General features: G+C 41.6%; 2 protein-coding genes across 4 annotated transcripts; both read left to right on the forward strand.

Annotated features, from left to right (window-relative positions):
• The first annotated feature begins 7655 nt into the window (after positions 1–7655).
• Positions 7656–8756, forward strand: LOC129776508 (protein cereblon-like). Of its 3 annotated transcripts, none has more exons than XM_055782189.1 (4): positions 7656–7863; positions 8008–8261; positions 8327–8504; positions 8567–8756. In XM_055782189.1, the coding sequence occupies exons 1-4, from the start codon at positions 7749–7751 to the stop codon at positions 8611–8613; spliced, it is 594 nt and encodes a 197-aa protein (XP_055638164.1). In that variant the 5' UTR covers positions 7656–7748; the 3' UTR covers positions 8614–8756. The 3 variants fall into 3 exon arrangements, with proteins under 3 accessions (XP_055638164.1, XP_055638165.1, XP_055638167.1); XM_055782190.1 differs by having other exon boundaries at positions 7659–7863; positions 8047–8261; XM_055782192.1 differs by having other exon boundaries at positions 7671–7863; positions 8059–8261.
• Positions 8646–8990, forward strand: LOC129774513 (RNA guanine-N7 methyltransferase activating subunit). The gene has a single exon (XM_055778264.1). The coding sequence runs from the start codon at positions 8646–8648 to the stop codon at positions 8988–8990; it is 345 nt and encodes a 114-aa protein (XP_055634239.1).
• Positions 8991–18780: the final 9790 nt, after the last annotated feature.

Genomic DNA, 18780 nt, shown 5'->3' on the forward strand with positions numbered 1-18780 from the left:
CACATGCGACAGTAGTGGATGAACTGGATGAGAATGAAATTCTACAAAATCATCCCTTCTTATCTCACTTCTTAACTAGGCGAACCTAGCCAGAATTTTCACCTGCCCCCGGGCTTCTGAATGCCAAAGGGAGACTAGGCTCTGCGGAATGCACGTATCTGCATGCTCGTGCTGTTTCAGTCCTGACCGAGAAATTGTCGGACAATCGCGCAGGTGCTAAGGATGACCGACTTTTGGATGCCGGCCAATTCCTTCTCCATATTCAACACCTTTAGCGCTTCCAGAAGTGTCTTCGGGACAATTCCAGTTCCAGAGAGAACGACTGGAACAATTCTTGGGACCTCCCTTAGCCCCCACAGTTCCTTGAGTTCCACGGCCAATGGTCGGTACTTGCAGATTTTGCGACCGTGGGTCTCCTCCAGATTCTGGTTCAGTGGAATAGCGACATCGATGCTGGTGACTTTGCGGTCGCTCTTGTCGTAAACCATTATATCTGGGCGGTTGTGGTGGATCGAGAGGTCGGTCAGAACAGTGCGATCCCAGTACAGCTTGAAACGGTCATTTTCCAGGACAGGTGCAGGCAGGTACCGGTAGTTTGGTACGTTGTCTTCCAGTAGAGCACCTTGGAGCGCCAGTTGTCGATGAACAATACGGGCCACGTTGTTGTGGCGCTCGGTGTAGGCTGCGTTGGCCAAAACGGGACAGCCTCCCATAATGTGCTCTATGTTTTCACCTGGTTGATGGCACATCCGGCAAATGTCATCAACGTCTTGATGCCAGACGTACCGCCTGCAGTTTCTCGTCGGCATTATCCTGTCCTGGATGGCTATCATGTCGGCTTCTACTACTGAAGAGAGTTCACCACGCGTTAGCCACAGATTAGATGCGGCCTTGTCGACGTGTGGCCGATCCAGTTGATGGGGGTGGGCACCATGCACTGCCTTCTGCTTCCAAGCTGCAATCAGATTGCAGTTGAGTTGGTACTCCGCTTGCGCCAAGTGCAGAGCGCTGTATCCTCTGTCGGCGGCGCAGACAGCTCGGTATAGCGCGTTTTGGTTGGCGCGTTCTGCGAAGTACTCGCGCAGTTGTCGTACCTGGGCAACACACAGTGCAGATATGTCGACTATTCCAAGTCCCCCTTCTTTGCGTGGCAGTGAAACTCTCTCCAGTGCCGATTGAGGATGGTGCATTCCGGCCTCTTTGAATGCTTTCCTCATCCTCCTCTCAAGGTCCTCTAGGTCAGTTTTGCTCCATTTGACTACACCAAAACTGAAGGTCAGCAGGGGAACCGCGAATGTGTTGATCGCGCGTACCTTGTTCCCCGCGTTGAGGAAAGTCCTCAGGACACAGTTCACTCGACTCAAGAACTTGTCTCGCAGCTCCGTCTTGATGTCGGAGTGGCGAATCCCGGTGAGCTGTCGGAATCCAAGATATTTATAGGATTCGCCACGAACCATGTCTCTTATAAACTCGCCGTCATAGACCTCGTAACCTCCGGATTCGGTAAGTTGTCCTTTCAGCAGGTGGACACAGCGACACTTGTCGAGGCCGAACTCCATACAGATGTCCCTGCTTATGTCTTCGACAACCCGGATAGCTACACCTAGACGCTGACGTGAATCAGCGTAGACCTTGAGATCGTCCATGTAAAAGGTATGGGTCACTTCTTCGTGGGCGCCGTCGCCATACCTTATTTTATAGCCATGACCGTTTCTATTGAGCGTCCTACTGAGGGGGTTCAGTGCCAGACAAAACCAAAGCGGGCTGAAAGAGTCGCCTTGGAATATCCCCCTCTTTATCTGCAGCGTTCTAGACTGCAACACATTTTCCCCTTCACTAAGGTGCAGAGACGTGCTCCACTGCCTCATCGCATGCTGCAGGAACCTAACGACGACGGGATCAATTTTGTAGAGCTCCAATACCCGGACGAGAAACGAGTGAGGTATGGAGTCATAAGCCTTCCTGTAATCGATATAGGCCATGCTTAGGTTCCGCTGATTATAAACCGCCTGGCCGACTATGGTTGCGTCGATGATGTCCTGGTCTTTGCAGCCATGCGTATTTTTCTGCATCCTTTCTGCTCTTCTGCGATGATATGGTGTTGTTCGCAGTGGGCAGAAACTTTGGCGGTTATGATGCTGCTTAATATCTTGTACAGACTCGATAGGCACGTTATCGGTCTGTACTTTGATGGGTTCAATGTGTTGCTGTCTTTCGGGAGGAGGAATGTGACGCCACGGGTGGCGAATTCAGGGAGGTTGTGTGGGTCACGTAGCACCTTGTTGAAGCACTCAGCTATCTTTTGATGTGCGACGGTCAGCTTCTTGTGCCAGAAGTTCTGAACACCATCGGGGCCCGGTGCTGCCCAGTTCCTCAGGTACCGCGAGGCTTCGCGGACATCGTTCTCTTCGACGATGATAGCTGGCATCTCTCCAATTTCACCACAACTCTCCTCCTCCCGTCTTAACCACATTTGCCCGTCGCGATGTTGTACTGGGGTCTCCCAAATACCAGCCCAGAAGTTCGTCACATCGCTATTATCTGGCAAACCTTCGCGGTAGTCGGGCTTCTCGTCGCTAATGTGGTCGTAGAACGCTTTTTCGTTATCTCTGAACATCCGATTTTGTTCCTGGCGCTTTGCAGAGTCAGAGTAACGTTTCAGCCGTTTAGTTAGGACGCTCAATTGCTGTACCAGTGTGTCGAGTTTTTCCGTCAGCTGGTGAGCTCCCAGCTGGCGAAGTTCAGTAGGCCGCACGATCACAGCAACTTGGCGACATAATTTCACCGATCTGCTGCCTCTTTTGTACGCCATCAGTCTTCCAATTGCGGCGCGCTTGTTTTGGATCCGTTGCTCCAATCTCCTTCGCCATGGAGGCTCACGCCTTTCACGGAGATGTTGGAGCAGTCCGCCTCTTGGCCTAATACGGTATCCTAAACTTTTGGCGGTCGCCACAGCAGCACAGTAAACTTTCAGTTGCAGCTCCTCCATGTTCTCAGCATCAACCAAGTGCAGCGGAAGAACGTGCTCGTTCATGAGCTTTACTGCACTTGTCAGCCTGCGGGAATGCTGCAACTTCGGGATCCTGGGGCGCGACAATGGGTCTGTGTCGCGGAACTGTGAGATCGCCTCGTCGTAGTGGAAGACCAGATCGCGTAGTAGTTGTTGATCTGGCTGTGGGTCTTCCGGCTCAGGGGGTTGTAGTACTGTGGCCTCCACTGGTGCTGATTCGCGTGCCCCACTCGCGAATTAATTGCTCAGCCGTACTGAACTTCGTCTCGACACATCGCTTGCTCTGTTGTTCCTGGAGCTTATTTCTCTCTGCACCTGCTGCTTGATCTCGTCGATTTGCGTTTGGGAGAGCATGTTGTTGCGTACTATCGCTCTACGCCTCGCGTTCATCGCGTTCTGATCAAGCCTCCCGACGAACTCTGGATACGCTTCCTCGAACATTGTTAGTATTCGAGGGCGACCGCTCATGTCCGTCTCCAAAGCAGTGCAGATGTAATAGGCGCGGATCACGAATTCATTCATTTCGTGTGTCCACATGATCCGGTGCCTAGTGGTACCCACAAGTGTGGACGACTGTCGTCTGGCAGTCGCAACACGTCTCGTAGGCGCAGCGTTTCTTGGGTGATGTTGATGGCTGCTGTTTCCGTGTGGCGGTAGCTCTTCGGGTTGAACCCGGCTGGTGGCCCGCTCTTGCACCTCGCCCTCCAGCCGCTGGCCGCTCGCTCTTACGCCCGTTCCAGGACCAGCTCCAGTTCGGGGACCCTCCTCGGGTGATCGCATTCTTATTACTCTTCGTGATCGTAGCTCCATTTTATTGGGTGTATCTCCTTTGCCCGGGAGACAGCGGGTTGGCAAGGCCTCCATGACCCGGGAGGCCTTCCCCGGGAGAGATATAGCGCTCTGACTCGCTCGCACCCCCTCACTTAGCCACTTTCGACACCCGTTTTCGGAGCCAAGACCAGGTGTGTGTTTCCAGTTCACGCCCGATCTAAAAATGTCGTCATATGATCTTCGTGGAGGCGTGAGATAGGAACATTTGAGACCAACAGGCAGGCTCCTACCCTATGTTGATCCCCATTTGAGAACCATTTTTTTTTTTTTTTTTTTTTTTGTGGAGGCGATCTGGCGTAGTGGTAACATCCATGCCTCTCACGCTAAAGGTCACGAGTTCAATTCTCACTCCCGACATTCTTCCAAAAATGGAAGTAAAAGTGACGAACCAGCCAAATGAGTTGAAAATCACTATAATACAGATAAAAAAAAAAAAAAAAAAAAAAAATCCCTTCTTTTTCACATTTCACAATTCGCGAAAGCCGAACATAGCAGGCATCGTTCGAATAAGCGTCGTAGCAGTTTGTAGAGAGCCGCCGGCAGCGCTCTGATGTATTTCCTGGGTAGAGGTTTTTACCTGAGAGTTTTCACCAGAGCTGTTTGTAAACAATACCGACAGCAATTCCAATATGGCTGAAGGTCCTTTTCATATGATTGTTTCACCTGGTATATGTATATATATATAGGCGCCTTGATCTGAACTTTAAATTTCTTAAACGAGGGGCTTCCACATATTGAAATCAGTACAAATTAGTAGAGGAAAATTCGTACACTTTTTTCCTTGATTTTTTAGACCTCGATATGAGCGCGCTAGAGGTGTTCGTTGAAGCGATTACGAATGGCTCTAGTTTCCTCTTATTTCTAGCATTTTCAGCGTTCTTCTGTTTATCAATATTGATCTGAACGGAATCTGCTTGCTATGAAGAGTCAGTCTAATTTCGGGATTTTCCCTTGTTCCATCTTCATGTGGTGGTTTTCTGCGATGAAGCTTTTGGAAAAAAGTTCAGCATTTTCCGGGGACGAAGGATTCTAGTGAGTTCACTTCGTTGCTATACATCGCTCGAGTTCGGGGCGACAACGGTCGAGTGCAGCCTTCATTCGAGTAGGCATCGTTTACGGGTCAAATCGTGTGCAAGAACGGTTCAGTAGCCAATCGTTCTGGGAAACTGAGAGCTTTTACTTGGAAGGGCCTGTAACTAAAACACACAGTGGCTGTAACCGATGTGTGCAATGAGATGGAAAGAATACATTAATTTGGCCATTTATTCGACAATATTTAATTGGAAACTAATTGCAATGGCTTTTGTGATTGTCGAGCAATAGCAACATTTATCCGTTTACGCTGCTTTTTGCAAAATAAAATTGATTTTCATTGATAGCGTAACATAACATTGAGAAACGGTTTCCCGTCATTCAACCGCTAGTTGGGAAATTGGCAGAGCCAATGGACCCATTTGGACCACATGTGAGCATAGAATCATAAAAACGTTCCTTTAGAAACTAGTTCGGTAGCTCTTTCCATCTCATCTTCGTTCATGCTGGCTCTATCGGTTTTATTTTCGTCGTTCAATAACATCATTAGGCCTGACTATCAGATTAAATTGATATTTGATAGTGATCAACAATCAAGTACAAACTTGATGAGGTATTAAACAGTGTCCGAATGTGCCCCACCACCATCCGAAGACAAATCATAATTTTATCTAATAAATAGACCTTTGTTTCCCCTTTGTATGCGCGTTTTTTTATTTCATATAAGATACTAACTGAGGTGGTGTACTTAAATTTTTTAATTGTTCACAAAGTAATTGCGGAAATACTTACATCTTCAAGCTCAAAAGTTTTGAAATGTGTATGAAAAAGGGCACTGTGTTGTATTCGTAAGTAATAAACGACCAAGAGCTTTCTAACTATATGACAGTTGTTGGTGGAAGGGCTACTAACTTACTTATGTTTTTAATTTGGTTGAGAATTGTACAACTTATTTTTTTTGAAAGCCTCTTCTTTCCCCTAGCATTGATACGTTTTTCATGTAACCCCGTTTCCTGCCATAATTGGTACATTTATAATGGAACTCCAGGAACACTATTTTTATACTTGGTACGTGGAAAATACATTAATCGTCAAAATATTAGTGAGAATCTTAAATATAGATTTTAAACTGCTAGAAAAAGTGTATTTTTATATACTTTTGTACTAAAATAGAATATTTATTCGCAAAATTTCTCTAAGTTGATGACATACAGTGACTAAAATCCGTAATCATACCCCACCATGCAAATCTCTTTCCCCTTCTTTTGAAAATCGAAAACAAGCTTTCGGAACATTCTATTTAAATAAAATCATAGTGTCATATGAGAGTTAAAAGGTTTGCTATCTGTCTTCAGAATAATGGTTTTTATTTCTCTGGAAATGGCGAATGTGTGTGCGCTAATGTATGAAAATTGACTCAAACTCATAATCGCACGCTGGTTGAAATCTCAAGTCAATTTCGAAGGGGTTGGCCAATTTCCGAATTCCATCATTAGTATGGTATCCCTTGTTCATTGCAGTCATTTTTAGCTGTCTTTAGCCATATCTACGAGTTTTTTTATGTATTCGGAAGGAATATTCATCAATTTTTCATCAAGTGGTTTTTAAAATTGTTATTTTTAGAAATTTAATGGTTTCTAAATTTCCTACACAGATAACTTCCTCAGTTTTTTACTGAGATTGATGTCGGAAGATTGTGGAGGAATATCAATAACTTTTGAGCAATTGTAGTGTAACCATGTACGAACTTTATATGTCTTGAGCTTTGGGTCATTGTCTTGGAATAACATGAATCCTCGATTCTATCACAGTTTGTTGAGACTTTGCTTCATATTTTCCTTCAGGGTATTCACGTAAACATTCTGATTACACCATCGTACGATTATAAGTTTGAGTCAATTTCCATACATTAGCACACACATTTGCCATTTCCAGAGAAATAAAAACCATTATTCTGAAAACGGATAGCAAACCTTTTAACTCTCATATGACACTATGATTTTGTCTAAATAGAATGTTCCGAAAGCTTGTTTTCGATTTTCAAAAGAATGGAAAAGAGATCTGCATGGTGGAGTACGATTGCGGATTTGAGTCACTGTATCTTTTCCATATTTGATACACCTACCCTATACTTGGTATACATTAGTGCATTAATGATGACATCATTTACTTGTTCACTAATACCAAAATACTTCACGTACTGCTCTACCTGAGCATGTGTTAAGGCTGATTTAGACGATGCCAGACAGCGCTCTAGTTGAAGTATCCAGTGAACAGAGAACAGACACTCTGTTCAAGTTACTTGTACCAGTATCGAACAAGTAATTGGCCTCTAATGGTGCTCATACACTGTTTGACCGAAGCCAAATATTTGACTCTTTTTGACAGATAAAATTTGGTCGACGTGTACTGATCAAATATATGCTACACAAAACACAACAAGCAAATATTCAGTTTTTGGATGCCTCGAATACTTTTTTAGTCTGTTCTTCGAACCTGTCGGTACATGGTTAGGTTACCTTGAATATTTCAGTCGATTTTATCCATGTTCGGTGTTTGACATTGTTTAACACTGTTGAATATTTAAGAGTGGCAAACAAAATAGTGTTTGTACAAATATCAAATCAAACTTTATCTGTCAAAATATATCAAATATTTGACCTCCGGGCAAACAGTGTACGGCCACCTTAACTTGAACAGAGTGTCTGTTCTCTATTCACTGGATACTTCAACTAGAGCGCTGACTGGCATCGTCTAAATCAGCCTTTATTGACACAGAATTGATAACTTCATCCGTCAAAGAACCCGTCATTCGATCCGAACAATTTCGCTCTCAGTACATATCAAAATTCCAGCAGTGTATATGTAAAGAGCTATGAAGTGTAATGAAAGTCGGCTCTTGATGCATATTTTGTTGGTAATTTTCTTCGGTTTTCAACTGCTCATCACGTCTAGATTGGAGTCATCCAACGAGGAAACCGTAATAGAAGGTAGGTAGCTCGGTAGCATTTCCTCTCAATATAAACAACGTTCGGTTGGAGCTATGGGATTATTCCTTCTGCAGCAAGCAACCCGTAATGACGTTAAGAGAATTTACATTGTGCTTTATTGATTAACCCACCTAATGTAATTAGACTGCCACACGCATAAATTGTGTCGAGTGTTTGAACCAGGTTGTTTTGCAGATTTTTTCATATGTCGTTCATGTGGTCATGACGTTAGTTTGTCGAATTTCCTGCTAGATAAGCACAGTCCGCTTGCCATTGGGACCAGCAATCAGACGCTTGCTGCCGGTAAACAGCTCGCAATACAGGAAGTTCAGAATACCCTCGGGATACGCTTCAAGATAATCGTCGTCCAGAAAGCTTACTGCGCGAAAGTTGAATCGGTAAGTGAATAGTAGAATAATAATTCTGCTAGAAATATCCTCAAAACCCGTCACTTCATTTTCAGTGGAGCACATTACACTCTTGGTTTCCGGGATATGCATGGAAACTTTGTGTTTGTCCAAAGTGCCGCACTCATCTAGGGTGGATGTTTGAGCCGACGGAATCGGCAACATCTGAACGTTACTTTCCTTCTGAGAACGGTTTCTACGCCCTTATCTATAGCAATATAATTTCTGAAGGATGTATGTGACGAGTTCAGGTGAAATGAGTGTTCAAATTATACAATGTCGCTTCTTTTTTTCAGACGTGAATTCTCTGCTGATGCGTGAAAAAGTTTTACGAGAAAACTAGGTACGATATTCACTGGAAACCCGCCTTTAAATATGGTTGACCCAAAAAGACACATTAACATCCTTTCGGAGGAGGATCAGCTGTTTATCAACGAGTGCGAGGAGGAGTTTGAGTTTCGTTTCACCGAAGACGATGCCGAGTTTCAGGCACATTGCGCCAAAGAGCCTGCGCCCCCTCCTTTAGTGGAGCCCTGGCAAAGTCGGAACTTCCACGGTTCGGGTGGAGGAGGAGGCAGGGGAAGATTCAATGATCGTGGAAGACACCAGCATCGGGCCCGGCCGTACAATCAGAACTACCGCGGGAATCGCTACAACAATAACCGCGGTCGGGACAACAGGAACAATCGTTACGCGCCTAGTGGAGATAGGAACTATTAGTAAAATGCTCAGAGGTTCAAGCGAACCGAATGAACACCGAGTGGATCAAGAGTGTTTGGAGTGAAGTTTATTCAATGCACGTATGTGAAATTTTTCCTATGTTCGAGGATGAACACATCTACCTTTTGTCGCGATTGTGGATTTACACTTTTCGATTATGTTTGATGAACTGTACATAAAGGCTAAAGTTGAATAACAAAAGTTGATATTGTAATTCTTTATCATAAACGGTTCTAAAAAACTTTTTTTTATGTTATATTTTATGCTTCGTAAACTAATATTTTAAGCTGTATTTTACTATCTCCATGTGCAAATCAAAATTTGTTCACATAGCACTTTTTTAAAGCCATTTTGAATATAACGTATAATTATTCATGCAATCAAACCTGGGATATGATGGATTTTTTTTACCTGGACCCTGGTAGCAAACGAATTACATAATTATTTATCTACCCTCCGAAACGCTGGGCACATTAGAATTGCTCACAATGCTTTGTTTTGGCTTCTGATGGTGAATCCGTGTTCGAACATCAAACAATCATTATTTTGTTGACCTACCTAGATACCCTTATTCAATCATTCCATGTCAAACCGATATAGTAGTTCTCAGATTCTCGCGAGATGTGGTAGTTTTGTTTCATATCGCAAAATAAGTCATATTTTTGACGTAGGACTACGTCTTTCATTTCTATACTGGGGTGTAAGCTCAAAGTTTCGAAAACGAGAGCATTACCGTTAATACCTCCTAACTAGAGATGGGCAAAACAGTTCATTTTGATAAACGGTTCACTCATTAACCGTTCATCTAAGTGAATCAGTTGTTTTGAACCGTTCTTTCGCTCTTTCGTTCGGCGGTATTAAGAACAACATAGAATGTTAACCGGCACCCAACATCAATAGACAGCTATCAATTGATATCGTTGGATTGGATTATATTTTTGGAATTTAGTGGGGGAAGATAAGCTGCTTCTTCTTTAAAAGTCGCAAACTGTATGTGAAAATATTTTTATCGGTCGACAAAAGTTTATGTAATAATCCGATGCGCACAAAATATGTGCAATTTTTCATATTCTCTTTTTGGACAACACACAGGTTCCATGTAAGATCATATTTCATAATGTTCATTCAGGGGAAAAAATCAGCAGCGATTTTCACTAATAATCAATCATACAAACAATCACGATAACACGTACACGCAATAGGCCAAACAATTAATTGAAAGCAACAAAAAAAACTTTGCCCTCACTATAAGATTTTATGTTTACCTAATCCATCAGACGCCCCAGCATCGCCAAGATTTTTTTCTGATAATCAGGAAATATATGAATGTTACGCGGAATTGAAAGAATATATGAAATTGAAAATATATAGTTTTGCTTTTAAAACAACGGAAATCTATTTAATTTTTAACCCAAAATTGAGTATACATTAACAAAATAAACCCTGCGTTAGATGCGTTTTGCTCATAAATGACAATATCGTTTTATTTTCTTTACAAGCGTTCTCGTTATATTTATCCATTCCGTCCAGCGCAAATCAGTTCAGCTGCACTAGTTCGTTCGCAAACAGTTCGCCCGCCAACACTTCGTTCGCAAACAGTTCGTTCCCAAACAGTTCACTCTCAATCAGTTCTTTCCCGTACAGTTAACTCGCAAACAGTTCGTTCTGAACCAGTTCGTTCACAAACAGTTCACTCGCAAACCGTTCTTTCGGATTCAGTTCGTTCACAAACCGTTCGCTCGCAATCAGTTCGTGGGAAGAACTACCGTTCTTTGAAAAAGAACGACCGTTCGTTCACTCTTTTCGGCAAACTAGTTCTTTCGTACCGTTCGTGAACGGTTTGCTCATCTCTACTCTCATACCGTCCTTTGTAAAGAGCAGACAAATAAATCGTTTCATTCCCGTGTTATTAATATCCGTTGCTTTTTATTTCTGCTGGTGTTCCTTTTTCGTACTATTCCGCTCTTCGTTATTTTACCACAATAATAAGGGCTTCTTTGGCGCCTTTGAGAATGCAGCAATGCATTCTGTCACATCCCTATCGGTCGGCGCTCCTCATCGAAGCAATCTGGATCGTGCAGCCATTGGGAGAAATTGAAACGTCAAGGTGAAAAAATATCATTGTCACGATTTTGCCATTACTATCCATTACCTGAAGAAAATTATATTATTATTGAATTAGAATGCAACGATTATAAGAAATTATGAAGAGGAGAAAAATAGAGACAGAAGGAGAGAATAAGGAAACTAAACGTAAGTGAATTCGAAATGAAGTTGTTTCAGGGAGAATAATATGAATTGTTGTCTGCAGGAAATTTTTTATTTTGTGAATACAATACAATATTAATTATACGGAACCCGCCTTATTCTTTCGTCTAACGAGTAACACATTGAACTGACGTTATGTCGAAGCAGGCGTTAAGGTTGTGCGCCAAAAAATTATTTGGGGAATACCAAGTATCTTGAATGTATTACTGGCATGTTATAAGTCATTTGAGTTCGCGTGCCAGTCACAAAACTGCCTTCAACTAAGATTGCATTTGCGCTAATATTGATCATAATGAAGCAATGCTACTGTTTTCGAGGTTGTTATTAACAAAAAGAGTTTATTTCGCTTGTTTAGTCACCAAGAAAGTAAACGTCGTTCTGGGATGTTGTATGAGTAGCATGTGTTGCGTTAAAAATACTGCAAATCCTTCTTGTATCGGCCCTTACATTATCAATAATATAATCCTACCTAATGTGATATCGATTTCATCACCATTATCTACAGTATTCATAACCTGTATGCATTATCAAACTCAAAATTTTCGAAGATTATCAACGATTTTGGTCCAATCGCGTGTTGAAATCATCGTAAATATATTTAAAAAAAAATAAATAGAAATAAAATGAGTAATCACGACCGAATCTTGCTTTTCAGTGCGTATAATAAACAAACATAAACAAACACTTTTGTGGTTCTGAACTCTAATGTAGGTGTCGCATGAGCTGATTCAGCTTTGCGTAAATTCCTCAATTGGATTGCATCACGGGCAAGTCATGACAATTGTCATGCGTAAATGCGAAAACAGAATAGAAACATACGGTATGAGGCATGATGTTGACGCCAACCTCTCTCAGTTTCTATTGGCGATCTAACGCAAAACGTAAACGATCGGTGAGACATCTGGATTTTGTTTTTGAACTAAGAAAATGATGCTAATGTAACCTAAAACTCAAAAACAAATCACGTATATTTTACTTCCGGGCTTTCCAAGGTAGTTCTCACATGCAAGAATCGTGCATTTTTCTACTTGTGTTTGATTATGCTCTCGAATTTCCTTCTTTAAATCAACCATTGTCAACATTTTTATAGTTTTCACTACTGAAAGAGGTAAATAAATAACATGTTATATATAAAATTGCGCAGAATTAAATTTCTTACAAACTCATCGCAATCAAATAATCTTTTATGACTATAACATTGTAATTTATGGAAAGAACTACAAACCTTCCATAAGCTCACATGGCAAAATTTAAAACCATCATCACTTTCACCGCAGCGCCGCCTAGGTGTAGATTTGTACGTTAGATCGCCAATTCTGTTTTCGCATTTTCGCATGACAATTGTCATGACAAATGGTTTGCTTGATCACGGGAACACCAAGTCGAATGCGTAAATGCGAATATTCCTTCGCTTGGACGCATTCACACGCAAACAATTTTTCATGACTGTTCCATGCGAAAGCAGAACAGAAACTGATGCGAGTAAACGTACTCACGCCTTGCATGTGTCCGCTATGGTTTCCCAAACACTTATGCAAGCGAGCAAAAGAAGTCGCAGCTTGCATGTATTGGCGATCTAACGCAAAACGTAAACGATCGGTGAGACATCTGGATTTTGTTTTTGAACTAAGAAAATGATGCTAATGTAACCTAAAACTCAAAAACAAATCACGTATATTTTACTTCCGGGCTTTCCCAAGTAGTTCTCACATGCAGGAATCATGCATTTTTCTACTTGTGTTTGATTGTGCTCTCGAATTTCCTTCTTTAATTCAACCATTGTCAACATTTTTATAGTTTTCACTACTGAAAGAGGTAAATAAATAACATGTTATATATATAAAATTGCGCAGAATTAAATTTCTTACAAACTCATCGCAATCAAATAATCTTTTATGATTGTAACATTGTAATTTATGGAAAGAACTACAAACCTTCCATAAGCTCACATAGCAAAATTTAAAATTATCATCACTTTCACCGCAGCGCCGCCTAGGTGTAGATTTGTACGTTAGATCGCCAATTCGCTATGACGGTTTCTCCAGGTGCCTAGATTTTGCGTCCGTGTTCGGGAACACATTGCGATCACCGATCATCATCAATGAACAATGACGATTTCAATAGCTTGCCTTCAAAGCAATTTTTAAGCTATTGAAACGTTTTTTTGGACCAATATAACTATAACTCGTTGACATTTTGACGTAGGACTACGTCTAACCGGAAAATATAGGGGGTGAAATGGAAATCTAGGCACTGAACAAGTAGGAAAAAATGCAAGATTTGGAACGCTTATAACTCGAGCATTTCTCAATAGATCGCAAAGATTTTTGCATCAATTGATAGGAAATATATCTACGCATCTACCATAACGAATAACATTTCATTTTTCTTGAGATAAATAATTGAATAATTGTGAAATATCAAGCATTGTCAAATTGCACTTTGTGCCCATTTTTGATTGGTCCATTTTGTGCTCCTCAAATCGTACCGACCAAAACGGGCAACCAGAGCAGCAGCGAAATAGAATGAAGCACGATTGGAAAGGAAAAAGAAGAAAATGAACGAAACATTGGTCGCAGTCTCACACATGCGTAATTCTCGAGCCAGCCAGTCAGCTTAAAAATCCCCGCTCCGCTGCCGTAACGATCATTCTCATTCAAACCGTACACCACATCGCATCACAACACATCAACAAACCAACCCAAGCAGCCATGTCGGGACATGGTAAAGGAGGAAAAGTGATGGGAAAGGCAAAATCCCGCTCGAACCGTGTTGATCTGGAGTTCCCCGCAAGGGTAGCTAGACCGAGCGCGTTAGTACCAGTGCACCGGTCCACCTAGCCGGCGTTATATAGTTTCGGCCGCCGAAGTGATCGAGTTAGCTGGCAAAGCTGCTCGCGACGATAAGAAAACCCGCATTCGGAACAGAACACATTCGGTTCGGTGGACATCAAGACAACAGGCAGTTGCAGCGAGTGGCAAACGCAATCGCAAAACGGCATCAGGTAGCAGAAGAAAAAAGTTTATTCTTTATACAAACTGCTTTGGTGGCAAATCCAGAACAAGGCGGCATCGAGGGCGTTCGAAATGGTTTTTTTTCAAAACCACGAGTACTAAGTTTTCTAAATTGGAACCATTCCATAAAACAAGGCGCTTTTCAGGGCCATTAAACCTTCCAAAAAAGAGTTTGGGAAATACAGTTCAATGCTTTCTAAAACATTATCCAAAATAATAATAAAACACAAATTGATTTTTTCATAATTTGTTTGCCAGGATCTGATGAGTATGTGAATTTGGCAGTTGTTCTGAGCTCATTGATAGTTGGGGACTTTCCAGATTATTCAATTTTCACCAATTCTTAAATTGTTTCCAGATTGAAAGTACAGTAATTTACAATTTGTTCAAAATTTAACTAATTGGACGGACATGTAATGCGACTTATTTAGTTGCATTTTTGTAAACATAGAGATCCAAATTATGACCCCATATTGAAAGTCGACACTTTACCACTGTCATCGCAAATGTTCAATTACAGGTTAAAATCGCCTCCAATGCGACACTGAGTGGCGCTTCGGCACGTCGCATTGAATGTAATTTACTGTACAACATGTCACAAAGCTGGATGGGAAGAAATTTTACAACTGTGAAAGCTGTGGCGAGTGACAAATGCAATCGGTAAACAGAAAGGTTTAGCTGAACAAGATGGGGATATCGAGTGATAACAAAACAATAAACTCTTTAGACTTTTTGTGATCCTGAAAAGGACCCTTTTTAGTCTGTATGTGAATCCAACGAGCGAACAAATCGTAATGAATGTATGTTTTTGCCATCGCTCCCTTTTAACGCTCATTCGTTCGTCTCGTTGGACCCGCCCCTTTGGCTGAGTCTGCCGATTTGTCTCTATCCTGTGAGTGTGTACCGCTAGAGTATAAAACACGCGGACCCCAACATCGGCATCGTGGACGTAACAAAGGAGGACAAGTTGGGGGAAAGGCTAAGGGTAACTAGGCCGAACGCAAGGGTAACTAGGCCGAACGGATTGGTGCCGGAGCACCAGTATACCTAACAGCGATTATAGAGTTTCGGCCGTCGGAGTGCTCGAGTTGGCTTGCAAAGCTGCTCACGACAATCAGAAAACCCGCATCAAGAACAGAGCAGCTTCGGTTCGGCGCTCATCAAGGCAACAATTAGTTTCAGTGAGTGGCAAAGTGTTTCTCCGGCACGTCGCATTAAATGTAATTTACTGAACAACATGTCACAAGCTGGATGGGAAGAAATTTTCCAACTGTGAAAGCTGTGGCGAGTGGCAAACGCAATAGCTAAACAGGAAGGTTTAACCGAACAAGATGGGAATATCGAATGCTAACAAAAACACAACACCAAAGGTTCTTTTCAGAACCATCAACATATTCATAAAGAATAAACAGTAAACTAATCCATTTTTCAGGTAGATAGGTAGGTATTCACGTAGGAGAAGAAAATAAAACAATATATTTAAAATATATATTTAACAAAAGCTGTCCCCTTTGTATAGTCCTACGTCACTCCGGTTATGTCCCCGACATTACCCACCCGTCTTTTATCTTTCGGATGAAGTGATTATTATACCGCTCCATTCAGCCGGTAAAGAGGTATTAACGTGCAAAACCTTGCACTCCAGCGTCACTCTCTCGTTTTCGAAACTTTGAACTTACAGCCCGGTACAGAAATGAAAGACGTAGTCCCACGTCAAAAATGAAGTGGAAACAGCTAAACAAGTGAGAACAGAGCTCGTGCAAAAGATGATGGGCCGTATGCGAAGAGAAACTCGAGCAAGACCACCATTTTTTTAAACGCCAACAAGACTTTCGTATTCGGGTTTTGACTAGATGATACTTCCTACTTCCAACTTCCTCAATCTAGTATTTGACACTGAGTGCCAAATTTCAGAAACACATATGGGCTCAAATTATTGTTTCTGTACATTTCAATGAAATAGTGTTTCTTACTAAAGGCTGATTTAGACGATACCAGTCAGCGCTCTAGTTGAAGTATCCAGTGAACAGAGAACAGACACTCTGTTCAAGTTCCTTGTACCAGTATCGAACAAGTAATTGGCCTCTAACTTAAACAGAGCGTCTATTCTCTATTCACCGGATACTTCAACTAGAGCGCTGACTGGTATCGTCTAAATCAGCCTTAAGGAAGCTATTTGGTCAGTTAAAATAAATGATAAGGTGTCGTACACAAATTACGTAGCGTGAGAAGGGGGAGGGAGTTGAGGGGAGGGTCGTTGACTCGTTACTTAGGGTGCTCATACACTGTTTGACCGAGGCCAAATATTTCACTCTTTTTGACAGATAAAATTTGATCAACGTTTACTGAACAAATATATTCGACACAAAACACGACAAGCAAATATTCAGTTATTGGATTCCTCAAATATTTTTTCGGTCTATTCGTCAAATCTGTCGGTACATGGTTAGGTTACCTTCAATATTTCAGTCGATTTTTTTCTACGTTCGATGCTTGACATTGTTTGCCACTGTTGATAATTGAATAATTGGAGAGTGACAAATAAAAAAGTATTTGTACAAATTTCTAACCAAAAAACAAGGCTGGCGGTTGGACTTGTGTTTTGGTGGACCACTTGGCTGCAAGGGCCTCGTCGGGACCGTATCGGCTCTGTGGCGGACATGACTGAGTATTGGCTTATCTTTTGACATTGCAATTTTTTGAACTTATATCTGTAAATAAAATCAGTTCGTTTTTTATGTTTGCTAAACTGATTTCAATGTTGAGAAAAAATAAATAAATTATCTTTTAGATAACTCGTCTTGCTCAAACCTCTGTAGGGGAAGGAGGCGGGACCATCATCATCTCATCTTATAAAAAAGTGTCAAATATCTGACCTTCAGACAAACAGTGCACGGTCACCTTTACTGTGTGTTAGGGTTAGATAGAAATTGCGTTACGTAAGGGGGCTGGGATCCAAAATCTCATCAGCTGGGAGGTTATAAAGTTTGGAGTTTCCTAACTATACTGATGGGAGTGTTGAAGAGCTTCAGCGAGCAGATTTATTGGGGTGAAACATGCTGTAACTTGGTTGAAAGCACGCCAAATAGGTTGCTTAATAGGAGGGCTTACATATTATGAAGTTGTTGTAATTTATCCGATATTGATGTTAATTTTTATGTGAAGTCATAAATAGTCATCTTTGTTCCATCGATATGAGACACTGGCAAATTGGTTTTTTGTAATAATTCGTACCTGATCAAACCAAAGTTTATAAAACTAGCCTCATAAACAAAACTATTTTTATTATATTCTACACTATATACATCGTTTCAACCGAGCTTTTACGTGTTTCATGTTTTTATAAACATATGAAACATGGGGACCTATTATGTAAATCGAGATCGAGAAATCAATACAATCCCTATCACTGTCGCACTGAGCAAAATTCCTTATTTTGTAAATCGAGATAATCTTACCCAGTTGTGTTCTTGCTCGAAATTCATGTGTTGAGAACTCGAAAAGTTATGAAAATTCCTCTTACAGTTTTCATTCGGTCGATGCTATCGACTTTGCTCGGTATCTTGCGGAATAGAGCTAACGAGCTAAATTCTTATCGACTCGATTTACATAATAGGGCCCATAGTGAATAAACAATTAAACTAACAAAGTTCAACAAAAAGGCAGTCGAAATTTTCCACACGGATACTGTTTGTTTCCGATAAGCACAACGCGGAATCGGAAAACTGTTTTTGTAAACTCTTGAACGTTTGTTTAGCGAGGCACACTAATTGACAATGCGCACAAACACAACAACCACAGTTACGTGGGGTCAGGCCACGGGTTTTGGGGGCCACGTTATGTCCATCAGTATTACCTGGAGATGTGACATGGCATTATCTCTCTTCATCTGCTTTTTCGCTCGAACTGCGGTTCAATTGTTCACCACTATTTATAGCCTGCAGCGATTCCTCAGCACTTCTGTAGTACGCGCTCGCACTACCATTTTTCTCAGTAAATCAGATTTTCACTGGAAAATCATGGGTTGTAATTTGCGTGCGTGCGGGGTGGGGGGCTGGCTATATGACTCTGAGATGAGGTCTTGCCAGTTATGGAAAGAAACCATTGGATCTAGATTATAGACTTTGAAGATTTCTTAACGATGGGAAGGATTTCTCCCTGCACAATATTTTTCATCATACAAAGCTTTCGTAGGAGCCGGATGTTTTTGCGAATATTATGCGACCCGAACTGGTGGGTCAAGCCATTCGATCTCGTGTGGAAGCAGACTACCTGACTAAAACCGCTGCTTGAATGAACGTTTATATGTAGAATGTTCTATTTCAGTTCTAGCGATACATGGAAGGAAATTATCATTGCGTTCTATTTTAGCACTAAAGAACATTTGTAATGTATCCCAATGGCATCCAACCCAAACTGTCAAAATGGAGCTCAAATCATTAACATTTATTTTTCCAAAATTTGCATTGTTGTCTAGGATACCAATCGAACTTTTATATACCGATTTT

The sequence above is a fragment of the Toxorhynchites rutilus genome, chromosome 3 (genome assembly GCF_029784135.1).
Source record: "Toxorhynchites rutilus septentrionalis strain SRP chromosome 3, ASM2978413v1, whole genome shotgun sequence".
Taxonomy (NCBI): Eukaryota; Metazoa; Arthropoda; class Insecta; order Diptera; family Culicidae; genus Toxorhynchites; species Toxorhynchites rutilus.

What these genes read in the sequence shown, in the direction of transcription:
- LOC129776508 (XM_055782189.1), top strand. Translation starts at nt 7,749, where the DNA reads ATGAAGTGTAATGAAAGTCGGCTCTTGATGCATATTTTGTTGGTAATT. An exon ending in CGAGGAAACCGTAATAGAAG is followed by an intron (nt 7,864 to 8,007) that starts GTAGGTAGCTCG and finishes TAATGTAATTAG; the next exon opens with ACTGCCACACGCATAAATTG. An exon ending in CAATATAATTTCTGAAGGAT is followed by an intron (nt 8,505 to 8,566) that starts GTATGTGACGAG and finishes TCTTTTTTTCAG; the next exon opens with ACGTGAATTCTCTGCTGATG.
- LOC129774513 (XM_055778264.1), top strand. Translation starts at nt 8,646, where the DNA reads ATGGTTGACCCAAAAAGACACATTAACATCCTTTCGGAGGAGGATCAG.